The sequence below is a fragment of the Hylaeus volcanicus genome, chromosome 1, assembly GCF_026283585.1.
Source record: "Hylaeus volcanicus isolate JK05 chromosome 1, UHH_iyHylVolc1.0_haploid, whole genome shotgun sequence".
NCBI lineage: Eukaryota > Metazoa > Arthropoda > Insecta > Hymenoptera > Colletidae > Hylaeus > Hylaeus volcanicus.
In genome coordinates this window covers 9015463-9033595 of record NC_071976.1, presented here as the reverse complement: position 1 = coordinate 9033595, position 18133 = coordinate 9015463, and the positions used below count along the sequence as shown (strand labels likewise).

The following is an 18133-nucleotide window of genomic DNA, read 5'->3' as shown; positions in this document are numbered from 1 at the left end:
GTATAGATATATGGCCTTTGGATAAGCGTTGGATAAGCACCAACGTAACAAATTAAGATCGGAGACTTTCACTGGTAGGGGGTCTTACTCAATTTTTTGAATTACGCGCGTTTCCACGGCAGGCGGACGCGATATTATGGAATTGGAGTGAAAAGGTAAGCCGCGAGCGGACGGTTTCAAAATCGCCTGGGCGAAAGTGAAATTTTTCTATCGGGTGAGTAATGCGAATGCGATGACGGAGATGGAACAAGGGATATTCAAATAGGAAGACACGGAGAAAGCAGCCAGCGTCTCGCGTGGCTACGAAATCCTAATTGTAGTTTGCAATTCGTGAATTTCGAGCAAACAATGACACGTACACGAATGGAAAAAAATGGTTGAGTTACGCAATTGCTGAATTTAAATTTTATGTCCATGTCAACATGAAATGTATTCGCATGGAGTGTGAATAAATTATATGCTCGATGGTTATATACGAATCGAATGGAATGTTTTTTATTACATGTTTATATCGTGATTGTCAACTCCGATTGCTTTTCTACATATTCTCTACACTTATCTTGATTTGTATAGTTTATATGATTTGCTCCAATAGAGATACATAATTATTTTTGGTATTTTATACACACACTCGATGTGTGATAGATTTTAGATATTCCCTACGTTTTTTTTTTTTACATCTACTCAGTTTATTTCTTTTTTCTGAATAAAGATATACGATTAGTATTGTCATTTTATACACACACTTGAAATGTAATAAATTTTAGATTGTAATTAATATATCTTGATACATTAACGTTATACTGATATCAAAATGTTTTAGTCACTTTTGCAAGTAACGATTGTTTAATAATTACGTCGATGTTTGGGACATCTAATGTAGCATCTTTAAACGCAAGGATGATAGACAAAAAATTGACGCTGTTAGTAACTTGCACTATCGTACCGTTTAGAATCTATGTCAATTGCAAACATGACATTTCTATCTTACATTTACCCCAATTACCTAACTGTTACATATAAATTACTAATCATTGCCTACATTCATCGATCTCAAATTGCATAAAAACTGTGCCAATTAGACATAATGTATTAGAAGCAAAGTTCGCAATTAATCCTATCAGATTAGCACAATTTCGCGTCACTTATTCGCATTACACGGTAATCACTCATCCTAGAGAAGAGAGTTTTTTGTGTTTCATCACTCAAGACCATTAAATCTATAAATAAACGTCGAAAACGAAGACAAACTCTCGTCCTGTCCTCTACATTCAACTGCCTACGATTCCAGTTTTCTCATAGACGGAAAAAAACATTTTATCTGGGAACCTAACCAAAGAGGTCCCCCCGAAATCATGTCTTCGAGAACTTGTTATTATGATTCGTCTCCTCAATCGAGAAACTTAACATGGAAATCCCTGAATCATCATTTCAATACGCATCCGGATGATACCGATGCCGAAATTGGAGAATCACACGTATACTATGAATTAAGTACTGTGAGTTATTACACATCGAAGGTAATACCGTAATGCCAAACTCGATTTTAAAATTTGCAATATCGTTATGACTGTAAACCAGTTTCTGGAAAATCAGGCGAAGAATTTGTGTTCCTTTAAATCATCAATATTCTTGGAACTAAAAACTTTACTAAATTATTTAGCAAAACAGGACCGAACGTGAAAATGTATTTCTCGTGTTTCTATAACGAGGCCCAGAACATTCATCTTGTATTGGGGTCCACGAAGGTATAATGCGCCACTGATTATACCACTGCGCTTTGCGTAAAATTTTGCACCGTCACTACTGTCCCACTTATTCCGTGGCAAATCTCGTTTCCTCCCATCGCGATGGACAATGAACGATTTCGTGGACCAGACCACGTATACCGCGACGACCGCAGGATCGTCAGGATTTAACTCGTCAGCGAAAGAGAAAATTAGGATCACCTTCAACATCCGAGCCACAGCGGGAGTGTTTGCGAAATGAACAATTGGTAAAAAAATGAATCGTTGCTTCATAATTGCTTTTAACGAGCCAAAAGAAAAAAGAGAATCGAAGCGATCTAGCTACTTTAGACTGAAACTCCCGGGACGTTATGAAAGGATTCTAATCGAGATTACTTTTTGTGTACGCTTCGATTAAGTCGTAGTGAGAAGATTCGGAGACTTATAAAAGGATTCGAAAATATATTTTTACGAGAGGTTTCAGGATCTTGTTTTTTGGAAAATCATCTATACTTTACTGATCCTAAGTAAATGAGATCTTGGATTCTTTCGTGGTTGTAACTATCGATTTTAGAAAATTGATTGAAAAGTATACCGTTATAGTTTTTCGATTCTGGACTTCAGGATTTTGGTTTTTAATGAAACACACTTTGCTCTATGGAAAATCCACTTCTAAACAAATAAAATTTGAAGAAGCTGATTCTAATCACTAACTCTAATACAAATGAATTCGAAAATATGCTCTTATAAAGAGTTTTTCCAAAAGGTCTTCAGGATTTTGTTCTTAAGTGAATCACATTAAGTTTAACAAAAATCCCTTTATATTTTACACATTCCGAGCAAACGAGGCTTCTAGATTCGACCTTAGTCCTAACCACCAATTCTCTTGCAATAAATAGATTAAAAAATAAACTCCTACAAACACTTTTCCAAAATCCTTTACGTCACTCCACCCAAACAAACAATTCTTCGAGATACAGCCCTTCCGACCACGAGTTTTAATAAACAAAGCATCCAGAGATACTTCATCGGAAATTAAGACTTACGACACACCCTACGAGGGAGAAAAACGAATGCAGCTAACGAGTGAAATGCCAACAAGATGCGAACGGGGCATGAAAAATGCCCCCTATCTCTGGTCACGATCGCGTTCTGAGGGTCAAATATGCAAGTACGACAGGGAGCCGTTTCAGCATGCCAAGGTGGTGGTACTACCGTAAGCTTTATACGAAGAACGTAGTGTTCGAGGACTCAGTCTTTCGCTTTCTCTGCGTCCGCGAGCTCCTCGATCGGCCTCTAGATCCACGTGGTTATCGAGCGTGGTCCACAGGTGCGGTGTCTTTTCGGGAACGTTGGGAAATCATCATCACGGTACGATTTTGTCGCGCATGGAAAATTCAAATACCATGTAACATCGTAGAAACGGTGCTTTGACTGTCGTGTTTATTAAACCTGACGTTCGCTGTATTAGGGTACAGACACTATAGAGTCAATGAAGAAACACATGTAGAGGGTACTGGCTCGCCTCTGGTAAATACTTGGACGCTTTGTGTACACGAATTTTAGAGCAAGACGTTGTGTACGAAAGATTCTTCTACGCGTTGAGTATATAAACACGGTAATTGGTGTTCACCGCGCGGGGCCACCTGATCGATCGCGCGTTTATACGCGTCGATCGTTCGTGGACGATTAAGGGGTGATTCTATTTATAATATAAGACGAAAATCAAGTACCTGTAATAAAATTGCGTTCATACTTCATCTAACTACAGTGGGTGTAGAAAGTATTCGTACACCGATCAATTTCCAAAAAAACTGTGTAAAATTGTAATTTATTAACTTATTGTTTTATAAACAATGACATTCTACATGTTCTAGGAAATTTCTAGAATAGATGGATTACAAAAAAAAAAAAAAAATAGCTATTTATGTAAGTTGCGAAATTAACAAGAAAAAAACAATTAATCGATAGAAATATTGAAGCAATAAGTATTCGCACGGAGCAATAAACTAATGTGTTTACGTTACAAACTCTGCTGTAAATGGTTCGTCATAAGAATCGTACAAATACTTATTGCTTCTACCCACTTTTACCCACTTTTCGCATTTTTTTTGGTAATTTCATAAATTATATTAACTAGTAAATGTTGTTTGGACTATATCTATCTTAGAGACTTCCGAGAATATGTAAAATATCATTGATTATAAAAAAGGAAGTTAAGAAAGTACAATTTCACAGAAAAGTCTTTTGGAAAATTGATCGGTGTACGAATACATTCTACACCCACTGTATTTACGAATAGTTTACAACGTGAACAAAAATTTTCTATATGGAAAATTCTTTATTGATTTTATTTCAATAACTTTCTATTAATTTTTCTTATGTAGAAAATTCTTCATTAGTTTTATTTCAATAATTTTGCATTAATTCTTCATACGTAGACTATTCTTTATTAATTTTACTTCATTAATTTTTTATTAAGTCTTCTTATGTAGACTATCCTTTATTGGTTTCATTTCATTGATTTTCTATTCATTCTTCTTATGTAGAAAAGAATTTTTCACATTGGTATATGTTAATCTAGACTGACATTCTTGTACACTGTTAGATGAGGTACATCAGAAGTAAAAATTTTATATTAACTTGAATATGCACAGTCTATTATACACAGTATCCTAAAAATTCGCGTATAATCTAGCGTAACAAAGTGAATATAAAAAAAATCACTTCGCAACACATTCATGCATACAGTTCTGCGGCCAACACAAATCTTTACGCATTGAAATTTACGACTGTACAGTGAAATTTTGAAGAAAGTTTAAAACTCAAAAATCAACAATGCCCTCGAAGACGACGACAATTCAAATACAACCACGTTACACCCTTAGCCTTTCGAACAAAGCAGAAGGTCTAGCCCTTTGAATTCTAAATTCCCTTTGGTCCACGTTTAAATAATTTTTACTGCGCTAAATTGAGTATCGTAGATGACGCGACACGCAAAAAAAAAAAAGAAAGTATGTCGCAATTTCGTCCAAAGAAGTTCGATCGGCGACATGTCCGTTTTGAATGGCGATGTCACCGGACTGCACCGCAAAGAGAAACAGTAAAGAAAGTTATGCAAACGCGAGATTACTTCGAATCGTTCGGCGATGTACTTGTTGCTGGCTGTACGTTGTAAATGTAAATCGAGTCTGTGAACGTGTGGCAGATATAACGATCAATTTCATGTTGGTGAATGGGACTACTTAACATGGAACCGCGAAACAGTGTTCGGGAGTTTCACGTTTTGTTGTCTCGTGGCTCTTGAGCTATCATGGCCAAGAGGATGTGAAATAATTGAATAATTAGATCATGCTTGCCTTGGGTGTTACCTTGACACTGTAACGCGTACGCGCCGAGCCTGTTTTGTTTTTCTTTCTACTTTGTTCTTCCTACGTATACATCTCATTGCAATTTCTTTTTTCAAATGCGTTTTCTTTAGACAGTTGTCATTAAAGAGAGCATATTTCAATTTCTCGATAATTTTTATTCTTTCAGTTTTATTATGGATACATTTTTCTGTATTAAAATTTGCTATTATACTAGAATGGTTTTGTCCAGTTTTTATTTTATTTTATTATTATACAGCTAAAATATTTAGTAATTTTTTAGTCAGCTTTGAATTGCTACACCTTTCCAGAAACGAAATTCCTGTAAACATTTCTATTTCACTTAACGTGTTTCTACATTACTCAACAAATGTTGTCGAGCCGTGTGCCGTAACAGGTGCAAAAAGGAGGCTCAGTGTTCTACGCAGTGGGTGTTAATATGAGATTCGCGAACTTGCACGAGGAAATGTTGAATATTTATTTTCGTTGCGTATATTGCATCCAAAAGTATCGATATTTAATTTGCACGCTTAAACATATTTACATATTGGAATATTTATTAGAAACAAACATATACATTTTTCGAGTAATAATTTACTTGATATAACTTGATATTCAGTTACAATATTTTATAAGTTTCATGCGGGTTGAGTCTCCTCCAAATTGTCGAATTAAAATTTATCGAAAGTTCTCAAATTACAGAATTTTTCAAAGAAATTTAATACATGGTACCACTTAGCGGAAAACGTTGGTTTAACTAATATTTCAAAACGTTATTCCGAGAAGACTGAAGGAAAAAGGTTAAGAATCACTGCTAAGTCATCTGATCGAAGATAGGTTAGAGTCGATTACAGAATTCGTAATGAATGTCTGTGTGTCCAAATAAAAACAAGTTTCGTAATTGATCCGACGAGAAACCCTTTCGAAATTTCCTCAGGAATTCAATGTCAAATGCGTTCAACACTGATTAAAAAAGAAACGTCAGGTGGAAAATAAATTTTAATATTAGTGGCATTTGACACTCTCTTGCATCGTGTCGCTACTATTTCGCATGATTCATTCGGCAATGGGATAAATCACTGTTGCGAAGAATTCTTAGTATGTTTTTGTGAATACTTGAAAATGTCTACTGAATTTGTACATTGTATTAAAAACTACACCTACCATCCATTTATTAAATTTTAATTATATGCTAATGTTGATTATTCATAAATGAATCGATTTAGAACATTGTTCAAACGTAATTGATACAATAGTTGGGACATTCTTTAATTGAAATATCGAAAAAAGATTATTGTTAGTAATTCAGACCAAAAAATGTATCGTTCAATCGATCCATCCAAGAATTATAAAAGATTTCACTGTCTCGTTGCAGGTTCCCTCAAGAAACCATTAAAGAAAGCGCCCGATGACTTGACTCGGTTAACTTCAGCTTGTTAAACTCTCTCCAACACCGAAGGCTTACAAATTCAACAGGTTTACCTCCCTTAATGGCTTAGACAGAGATCATCGCGGCCACTGAAATTCGTTCATACGTTTCTCATCGTAATTCGAAGAGAATCTGGTAATAATGACTTCGCTCGATGCCACCGTACGGACACGCACATCTCGGCATGAAACCGCTCATGCGTTTAGATAACGTCGATTTCGTAATCAAAATCGTACATTCGAACTTTCAACTTCCGCGTCGTTAACAATGGCCATTAGACGGTTACCCAAACTGTGAATTCTTCCACGAAGAGAACAATTAAGGTTGCTTTCGAAAATGTTGTGGACTTGAGGGCACAATCTATGACACGTGAAAAGTACACGATTTGCAACACAAAAGAAAACTAAATCCTCTGAAATTATATTTAAGAAAAAAAGGAGAATTGTAGCTTAAAAGTTTTTAATATTTTTTACTAGATTAAAAGGGAACAGAAGATTCTGAATTTTGATTTCAAAGCACAGAGGAATTGCTGCTTAAAAATTTGAAAAATTTCTACTCCAAAACGCTCCGAACCATATGAAAAGAGAACAAGAGTCTATAAAATTTTATTTAAAAAAAAAAAAAAGGAGCATTGCTGCTTAAAAATTCTGAACGTTTTTCTCCGAAAATACTCCATACCTGAAGCCCCAATTTATCTCACATTACTCTCTTCGCAAAGGAAACAGAAGTCTTTGCAATTTGATTTCAAGACACAAAATAATTGCAAAATTGCCTAGAAACTTCTCGAGAATGCACGATTTACCCAACACCACATGAAAGGGAGACGAAAGTCTTGAAACTTTGATTTCAAACATTGCTTGAGACTTGGATAGAATTCGGAGAAAAGAAAAATGGGACTGGCGACTGCCGCCACGGTGGCTGTGAAGGGCGCCACGATTCTTCTGGGTAAAATGGCCATTATTCCTATTCTGATAGCGGCGCTCGCCTACTTCAATTACGATCTAATGGATCCGGAAAATCACCCAAAAGTGACGAAGAATCTCAGGAAGGAGTACGATTTCGTGGTCATAGGTGGTGGATCGGCTGGAAGCGTGATTGTAAACAGGCTGACGGAAAATCCGGAATGGACCGTGTTGCTGCTGGAGGCTGGAGGTCATGAGACGGAGATAACAGACGTGCCGATATTGTCTCTTTATTTGCATAAGAGCAAACTGGACTGGAAGTACAGGACGCAGCCTCAAGACTCGGCCTGTCAGGCGATGGTCGATCGACGATGCTGCTGGACCAGGGGAAAGGTACAATTTTCTAATTAATACTTTCGAGTCCAGTAAACCTCCACTGGAGTACCTTATGTTCTGCTTAGATCAATTTTATTCAAAGTTATGACAAGAAATGGCTACGTGAAATAACATTGTAATAAAGTAATATTTTCGTAAATTTTTGATATTGGTATTACTAAATTTTTAATTAAGTATTAGGTTGTCCCGAAACTTTCCTTCGCGAGTTGCACACAATTATTTTATGTGGTCGTGTTTCTATAAATAGACAATCTAATTTCATAGATATTCATATTGTAACAGTAATGGAGCAAAGTGAATCGTGCACAATTCAGTAATGTAACAAAAAATATAAAATATTGTGCATGTATTACTTATTAATAAAGCGAAAGAAACTTTTGGGACAACCTAATATTTTGATTACTTGTTAATGTATTTCAATGTTTATCCCTATTCCAATAATTTTTGTATTCTAATATTGTCAAAAAATCTGAACTTGTTAAAAGCCTTAATATTTGTTAAATATTATAAAATATATAGAAAATGATAGCGAAATTTTTTAAGAAAATAATAATAGATTTTCGTTAAGCAAATAATATGCTCATAAATTGAGTTATAAATACCTCGCAGTGAAAAATATATTAGACAATTAGCATTTTACTTTTTAATGCTATTAATGCCTCGTACCGACCGCCGTATAATTTATCATGCATTTGCATCACATTACACTCGAATAGAAATCCGCTTCATTCGAAAGAAAAACGAATGAGAGGAAAAACTGAACACGTAAATGCCACATTATATGCAAAACGTTGGAATACTCGTAAGTCCATCGTTGCTCCAAAATAAATCGCGTCGCCTTTTATAGATTTCATTAATGATTCAGGCGTGTAGCAATGCAATGAGAAATCGGAGCATGCACTCTATTAAAGTGCCATGATGTATTAATTAAAATCAAATTAAGATTGAATCGGTGAACTTGTGTGTTAACAAAAAAAAATTTATATATATGAAGTTCAATACTTGTTTTGTAAAATCACGTTTTGTTTTTGATTGAAATTTGTATTTAAATTTTGAGAAAAATTTTTTTAGTTTTGGCTATGATAACCACCTCAAGACATTGTGATTGGTTGGCATAAACTAAATGTGTACTAGTTTCGATTTACACTAAAAATGGATCATTTTCGAAATTGGTTTTTTTTAACACAATTCATGGAATGTCAGGTGCTTGGAGGTTCGAGTGTGCTCAACACGATGCTTTATATTCGAGGAAATCGACGTGATTTCGACCAATGGGAGAGTTTTGGAAACACTGGCTGGGGCTACGAGGATGTCTTGCCTTACTTCAAAAAATCGGAGGACCAACGAAACCCGTACTTGGCTCGCAACAAATACCATAGCACAGGTAAGAATTTTCTTCGATGTTCGTGAACGTTTGCTAGGAACAGGCAATATTTTATTCGAATAACATCTAACAAATGAAACTAACATGTAGCTATTTATTTGTGATGTCCTTTCGATTGAGTAGTTAAATTTGTACTTGTACATTGTGAAATATTTCATCCTATAAATGAAATACTAATTTTTATTTGTAATTAAAAATGAAAGGTTTCTTTAAAGAATCCTTTCCAAGCTCAAAAAATACCTCAAACGAAACTAATACTGCATTCTTAATACTGCAAAAAAAAAGAAAAAGAAAAGAAAAACAGTATTGACAGAGTTTTGCCAATATATTCTCATTTTTCGTTAATAAAATTTCGGATGATGGGAATAAAACGTCTGGGTGAAGATTTAAACGGCTCCGTGCAGCAAGAAGTCTTACATGCGCGTGGAAACGAGGTCAAGTTGCAGCGCCTAAAGTGGATCAAACATCGACAAACCGGTTCACGATAAAACACATGACAATAAAAAAAAAGAAAAAGCGATTACGTTTACGATTATTCCAGCAATGACACAATCGAGTTTACATTTATGAACCTATAATTGGCGAAACAAAATATTAGTTATTATATCGAAGAAACAGTTTCATCTGTAAAAAAAATTAGAATATGATCTCAAAATTCTACTTAGATTCCTTCAACTATACCTTGTACTTTTGCACCGATACTAAATTACTACATATAATAGTACATTCTGTCAGAAAAGTACCGAATTGGTTAATGAAACACAAAATATGTATTGTTCATCCAAATTTATTGTATCGCCTTCAAACTAGGCCCCTTCCGAAATAATACACTTACGCCAACGAATAATCCAATCATCAAGACATTTTTTAAACGCATTTTTTGGAATCGACTTTAGTACTCGCCGCGAATTCTCTTTTATGTCATCTATCGAATGGAAACGTGTGCCTCGAAGTGGCAATTTGATTTTTGGAAACAAAAAAAAAGATGGCTGTTCGATAATGTTTGTTGAGTTTTTAGTTAGAAATTCGTTCAAAATGATAGCCTTGTGAGATGGTGCGTTATCGTGATGCAAAATCCATGAGTTTTCTTTCCACAAATCTGGTCTTTTTCGACGAATTCGTTCTCTTAAACGCCGCATAACGCTTAAATAATATTCTTTGTTTACTGTCTCACCTTGTGGCAAGAATTCCGAGTGCACAACTCGGAACAACACACTACTACACAACGCACAACTAAATGACAAGTGACGATCAAACTTCGCATGAGTATAGAGGACAGTAGTGCCAATTTAGTGACAAAAAGAATTTCAACAATCCCTTTAAGTGGGCTTTTTAAATGATCGATTCCTGGTCCTTTCTTGACAGAATCTATAATGAGCCTCAAATTAACTATTACTGAACAGTTATCGAATCGCGAAAGTAGAACACACCCAACTCTGCCCAGTGCAACTAAACCCCATTTTTGTCTCACTTTTATTCAAGGAGGCTATCTGACGGTTCAAGACGCCCCGTACAACACGCCAATAGGCGTAGCCTTTCTGCAAGCCGCCGAGGAAATGGGTTACGACCTGGTGGACGTGAACGGGCAGCAGCAGACCGGCTTCGCGTTTTATCAATACACGATGAGAAGAGGAGCTCGATGCAGCGCATCGAAGGCATTCATCAGACCCATTCAGTTGCGCAAGAACTTCCACTTGTCCCTGTGGAGCCACGTCACCCGGATCCTCATAGATCCACGAACGAGAAGAGCCTACGGGGTGGAATTCATCAGGGAAGGTCGCAAGGAGGTCGTCTACGCCAAGAAGGAGGTGATCCTTTCCGCAGGCGCCATCAACTCGCCTCAACTGTTAATGCTCTCAGGAATAGGGCCGCGTCAACACCTTCAGGAAGTGGGGATTTCCGTGATCCACGACTCGCCAGGTGTCGGTCAGAACCTGCAGGACCACATAGCAGTTGGTGGCCTCGCATTTCTCATCGACCCCCAGATCAGCGTGGTGATGAACCGCCTGGTGAACATCAATTCAGCCCTACGCTACGCCATCACCGAGGACGGGCCTCTGACCTCCAACGTCGGCCTAGAAGCCGTTGGGTTCATCTCCACCAAGTACGCGAACCAATCCGACGACTGGCCGGACATAGAGTTCATGTTAACAGCCTCGTCGACCAACTCCGACGGAGGTACCCACGTGAAGAACGCTCACGGGCTAACGGACGAGTTCTACAACGAAGTATTTGGCAAGATTAATAACCGAGACGTCTTCGGGGTGTTCCCTATGATGCTCAGGCCCAAGTCGCGCGGGTTTATTAAGCTGAGATCGAGGAATCCTTTGGATTATCCTCTCCTGTACCATAACTACCTAACTCACCCCGATGACGTAAGGGTTCTGCGCGAGGGCGTCAAGGCCGCCATTGCCTACGGAGAAACTAGTAGCCTGAGGCGTTTCGGCGCCAGGTTCCACAACAAGCCTTTGCCTAATTGCAAACACCTGCCGATGTTTACGGACGAGTACTGGGAATGTGCCATTAGACAGTACACCATGACGATTTATCATATGAGCTGCACAGCGAAAATGGGACCTCCGACTGACCCCATGGCGGTGGTGGATCCCGAACTGAGGGTTTACGGAGTGGACGGGTTGAGGGTGATCGACGCCTCGATCATGCCTACGATCACCAACGGGAATATCAACGCGCCCGTGATCATGATCGGGGAGAAAGGCGCGGATATGATTAAGAAACAGTGGCTGTCGCGACGGAAGAGGGACAACGGCACGATCGCTGGCTCCTGATACGTTGAATTCTTGCCGAGAAATCGGCCGTAGTTCGAGTCGAGTCTGTTCGTTGTTTAGCCCTAGCGACGGGACAGCTTGGTGGCGAGTTTAGAGGAGAGGCTTTATGTTCGACACTAAAACTATCCAAGTTCGAGTCATGATTTGTGTGTACTGTTACATATTTGAGAATAGAGAGCGCTGGAGCATGTCAATTCTATTTCTGTAATTTTCATCATATACTGCAACGAAGATGTTGATGATTGGGTTGTCCGGAAAGTTCATGTCTATTTTTAAGAAAAATTCAAAGGCATATTTGAATTTTGATGTATATATATTGAATTATATATGTACCATTTTGTTCCACAAACTTTCCACCTGTTAAGGAATGTACACATGTTATTTGTTTTCAGCCATTCCGATATATTCAGACCTGTACCGCCTACTAAAAATCGGCATGGACTTTCCAGACAGCCCAATAGTTTTAAGTAAGGGCGCCGCTACAAAAACTAGGTAACAGTAGTTATCGAGACAAAATTTTGAAACTTTGTACTTTTACGTAGTTCTAAACGCTGAATTTAATGGTGTAAACAAAAAAAAAATGGTTAAACATGTTGAATTAATAGGATATTAATATAAGTAATTCTTTATATATTTAAGTTTAATTACGTAAAGAATAATTACACGTGGTGTATACAAAATTTTCTTATAACTTAGGTCACCTTGTTACGTCTAGAGTGAGAGTCAAAAACCTACTAAAAACGTACTGACGCTTCACTTACCATGCTCGCATTGTACAGTAATGCTCAACCTGTACAATGACACTCCTTCACACTAAACTAAACTAAATTTACTCGATTCTTCACAAAACAGTTTCTTTGCGTTTTTGGAAAAAAAAGTCAGATCGAAAAATGCCACAGCGTTCAGCATTCAAAATTACATAAAAATACAAAGCTTCAAAATTTGTTCTCAATAACTACCGGTAGCTTTTGTGGCGGTGTCCTACCTTAGAAAGAAGTATAGACATTAAATTGATTACCTCGATAGTTCTATTGTTAAGAAGTATTGTTAACTGTTATACGATCATCTGGAAGAAATGGTTTTCGAGGATAAGGGAAATTCTTTGTTTCGTCTAGACGAGTGTTTCTTAACATTTTAATTACCAGGGAGGAACAAGCTAGAAATTAGAAAAACATTGATACATTAGTGTATGGTAATCTAGCCTGACATTAATGTTTTACGTGACTTATCTGTCTCATCTGATTGACTACTCTCTTGGTAGATAAAGTATTAACATGAAATTTCCAACTAAACTTTGTTTTATCTGTGGAAAGAGGAATTATTTCTTGGACATTTATGTTGTTAATATTAGATATTAAATTTCTACTACTAAGAAATAATTTCTTTGTTGAAAGATTAGACAAAGCGCAACGAATTACGAAGAAAAAGATCGATTCGTTGCTGTGAGCCTATATAACCGGTGGTAATAATAACATCGACTGAGATTTGTTTTATGTTCGCATTCAAACGAGTTAAATTGCGGTCGTGCGACAACGCTGCACAAAAAATACTGTCCAACGAAATCGAAGGAAATCTGCAAGTGTCTCGCGTTTATTGCATTCGCTGCTGAGCAGGTAGATGAAAGAAAAACCTGGAGATTAAGCAGGCGACGAACTCGTTTGAAACTCTTAAAATTCTCGTCTTACCACATAATCGATACGCAACATTGCTACACACTAGCGGGCTTACACAGGGCTGACCTATATTCCGATTAGCGAGAAAAACCAGAACGAAATCGGTGTAATTAATGGTCACCGTTTATACAAAGCGTCTGCGTGTAGTGAAATTATTAATAAGGCAAACTACATCGCTATCGCCTATTTATTTTTAATTACTATTAAACGTGCCAAATAAATAAAGGTGCTGAGCGAAACTATTAGAAAGGAAAATTGAAGATGTCTTTCGTAATTTATTTATTATTCGATTTATCATCGTATTCGCTTGTAATCTTAATTAACATCGAATCGCGATGTTATTTCATTACATGCGAGAAGCTTTTACATCATTTTATTGACAGAAGTTTAATAATTTGTAGAATCACTTATGGGGATAACAAATGTATAATTAATGTCTAAATAGAAAAGAAAATTGATTTTTTATTCACTTCAGACTTCTCCATTGACTCAAGTTTTTATTTAATAAATATTATACATAATTTTCGCTCAGTAATGTAACGATAATTGCATACTTTGTTAGAAATAATAAAAATGATTTGCTCATTCTAGAATAAATGGAAAAAATTCTACTCTACTGGTACTGGTATCAGGTAAACGTGCTACTCGTGACCAAATAATATTTATTCCTCTAACTCGTAGTATAAATGTTACTCATACAAAATCTGTATATATGGTAGGCTAATTTTTAATCAAAACATAGGTTTCTGTTAATTTTGTAAATAATTAGTATCGTTATTGAAATGCACTAATTATTACCAAATCAAACATAAATAAAACGATTTTGTACGAATTCCATCCTGACTACCACCAATATCTTGAAAAGTGAGACTGTACAGTTATCAAATTTAAGTATACTAAGTTAATTAACAAAAAATACAGCCATGTTAATAAACACAGTTACAAGCAAAAATTGTTTGAATTTTATTTAATAAAATGAACAAACTGCCGTTTTACTTAATACAAACGAGACATTATAATTTATATAGAAGGAAGGGTTCGAATATACGATGACAGGAAACCATTTTGTACAAATGCAACACTCGAATTCCGCGGCTACTCGTCTACCTTTTAAACAACCTTGAACACATCGCGTTGATTCGTTGGAACGAATGAAAGTACATTTCACCTGCAACATATTGCATAACCCGTTTAGTGTTAATACGAAACCTCGAATCTTTCAGACGGATAAAATGCCACGTGCTCTTTTGCGCGTATTCGAAATTGACGACGCATAAATTAAGAGTAACCTCCCCTACTCTCGAACGTTATCGACGTGCATTAAAAGCTCGATAAAAGATATTTATTACTCAACTCAGTGGTCGCTTACTTTCACGGGGAACGTTTTAAAAAGGGAACTCTTCAGTTTGATGAAATTTAGGTGGATTAGTATTAAGAAACTGTTTTTTTTTTAATTTTAACGAAATGTAAACAAAAATTAGAACATTTATTTTCCTTATATCTGAAAGCACTGGAATTTTAGAAAAGTGAAGTATTTGATTTAGACTAAATATTATATACTAATGTAAATAATTACAAAAATGATTGGCAGATTTTTTCCGAGAGTAAAATACAAAATAAATTGATTAACAAATATTTCAGATTTACTGATGATCATATAAAAGATTAGCGGAACTAGTAGTTTCTTATGAAGTATTTCCAAGTATTGAATAAATTACTGTTATCCTTTGGAATTTCAACGATGGAATTTAATTCCCATTTTAAAAAGTAGAACGCAAACGTATATACCTAGCGAGCTCAAGGAGCAAAGTATTGGAAGCTAGAAATGCTCCATCGCCTTTCCTAACCGATAAAGCAGGTTTCTAATCGAAGAAAAAATTGTATGACACTTTAGACAATATAGAGATACAAAATTATAACTAATTTCATTTTGTCACGTTACTGTTCATGTATTATAAATTTCTTACTTATTAACAATAAATAGTATTATTTTTTTCTGCAGATGACCATTTCTATAAAATCGTTTATATTATGTATATTTTTATACTGTTAATAAATATAAATCATCCCACTAGGAAGACTGAAACCAGTTCTATAAAAAAATAAATAAATAAAAGAAGAAAGTGCGGACTCGTAATTTGATATCGATATATCGCGAACATATTGGAAGGTAAATGATATTACTACATTCTTTTCTAGCACACATAGATGACTTTCTCATGTCATATATGCTACGTGAGCAGCTCTTAATATCAAAAATGCTTTTCGAATGCGAATGTCCGAGAGAAATGGTCTTTAATATCAATGACGCACATTTCGATAACCATCAGCGAAAGAAAAGGCATCCTTCCTACGTACTTCCGACGATGATTTTTTGGAAAGGAATTTGCGAGTCTGTGCTAAACGAGTCAGAAAAAAATAAAATTGACAAACGTCACTTATCCATCAATTGCTCAATTTTAACTGGACAGAGAAAGTCTGTCAAAATAATGCTTATTGGCAGTCAGGAGTCTACGTGACTGAAAGTTTTGCTTGTATTAGTTCAAGACAAAATTTGTTTTTAAGTAAGCAGAGTCTTCTTCGGTGTTTGACCAATCCTCTTATAGATATTATAGTTTATATATTAAATACTTTTTATTTCTATCTGAAAATGTACATTATACTAATAAAAAGATGAATTCAATTGTTTTCATCTTCTGGTACTTTATTACCATGGATACCGTAATTCTAATAGTAAAAGTGAAACGTCTCAAGATTGAAACAGTGCATTAAACGCACAGACTTTCAGATGATAAAGATCGCTGCCTAATCATTGTTCACAAAGTGTAAAATTCAAAGAGTTGCTAGTCAAAGCCGATGAATATTCACCAGAGTTCATTTTTCGGCAACAATTTTCATCTCGAAACAATTTCAATTTTTATAATATTATTATTCACAATCGCAAGCATTGATCAATGAAACATGAAACTGAAATTCAACATTTAAACACTATATTGACCGAGAAATAAATATAATACTCGAACTATACATAAAGAATGAAATAAATTTAGATTTTAGAAAGTGAATGAATATTTCTCCTTTGATGAATTGATTTAGTTAAATTGACTTCAAGTTTTACAACTTATTATAATAAACTTGCCCCATCACGACGATATCGTATTATTCCCACAGCTTTCTTTTAATTACTATAAACATTGCTTTCCGAGCAAACCAGGGAAACAAACAATAATTTCCAGAGGCATATCCAATCATTTAACCACACTTAGTTAAACACTCGTTTTGCGACATATAATTTTCAAAAATTGATTTCGAACAGAAAGAGTAACTAATCCTATACCGAGTGGCTGACATTGAGTCGGTACAACGGGACCGACGAGAACGTTGGCGGTGATTTGAATGCAATCCGGTACGCAGAAGCGGTGCAAACGTCCGATTTGGATGCACAAAAGCCACGATAGGTTGGGGCCCTGAATGGCACGCCGAGCGTAGACAAGAGAAAGTACACGGTCGAATATGGGGCCTCTTGGCTTACTCCATGAAAGCAAAGAGAAAGACTGCGACACATCGTGTGGAGACTTTTAATTCGCGCGCGCGAAGACAATATCCGGTCGAACATACCTAAATTCCTCTATCTACATTTCTTTCTAATCTGAGAAAACTATGGGCTCGATTGGTATGATTGAAGGCGCATTCTCCTAAAAAAAGTAGTCTCTATGGCCTGGCATAACCGTTTCTTTTTTAAATTATTGTTTTGTATTTTTTGAAGTATGGGCTCGACTGGCATGATTCAAGTCACAGTCTCTTAAAAAAAAAAAAAAAAAAAGTAGTCAGGCTATAGCCTAGCATAACTGTTTCTTTGTTAAATTGATTTGTTGAACTATGCGCTCGATTGGCATGATTCAAGTAACGTTCTTTTAAAAACAAAAACGAGTCTCTATACCTTGGCATAACTGTTTCTTTGTTACATTGATTTTTTTCTGATTCAATAATTACGTAACAATTTTCCGTGGAATTCAGAAATTTCGTGTCAAGGTCATATCACTTTCTTATTACCTGAGATTAGATTATGCCCATGGCTTGGAAGGTCCCTTAAAAAGGGTCTTTAGCAGGTCTCAAGTGTAGTATTGACGATCCTAGTTTTGGAGGAGGCCCATAATTTACGAGGCCTCCTATTTTGTCTGCTTTTTATACTTCTATCTTTAAAGTAAGTTACTCTTCGCCTACTATGGCCACAAGGTAGCTACGTCCATGATCCGGAGGGTCACTTGGAAAGGTCCTTAGTAAGCCCCAAGTGTAACGTCGACAATCCTACTTTTGCACCTGTGTGGAGACCCTTAATTCGTGAACCTCCTACTCTGTTTGCTATTTCTATCTTTAAGACAGTACATTCTTTGCCTACTTTATCCAAGAGTTACCTCATGGCATGGAGAGTCCTTTAAAAACGTCCCTAGTAGGCCCCAAGTGT

At 36.1% G+C, this 18133-nt stretch overlaps 2 protein-coding genes across 3 annotated transcripts in view; one reads left to right on the top strand and one right to left on the bottom strand.

The window, feature by feature from the left end:
• Positions 1-18133, bottom strand: part of LOC128872082 (flotillin-2) — a 150442-nt gene that overhangs the window by 88583 nt on the left and 43726 nt on the right. The window lies entirely within an intron of this gene.
• LOC128885236 (glucose dehydrogenase [FAD, quinone]) lies at positions 2763-14819 on the top strand. The gene is made up of 4 exons (XM_054139178.1): positions 2763-3098; positions 6471-7819; positions 9026-9206; positions 10689-14819. Exons 2-4 carry the CDS (start codon positions 7415-7417, stop codon positions 11993-11995), a joined length of 1893 nt encoding a protein of 630 aa, XP_053995153.1. The 5' UTR covers positions 2763-3098; positions 6471-7414; the 3' UTR covers positions 11996-14819.

Bases quoted from the DNA above. Each gene is read 5' to 3' on its own strand.
- LOC128885236 (XM_054139178.1), top strand. From the start codon at position 7,415: ATGGGACTGGCGACTGCCGCCACGGTGGCTGTGAAGGGCGCCACGATT. The intron at 7,820-9,025 runs GTACAATTTTCT...ATGGAATGTCAG, and splicing joins GCTGCTGGACCAGGGGAAAG to GTGCTTGGAGGTTCGAGTGT. The intron at 9,207-10,688 runs GTAAGAATTTTC...CTTTTATTCAAG, and splicing joins CAACAAATACCATAGCACAG to GAGGCTATCTGACGGTTCAA.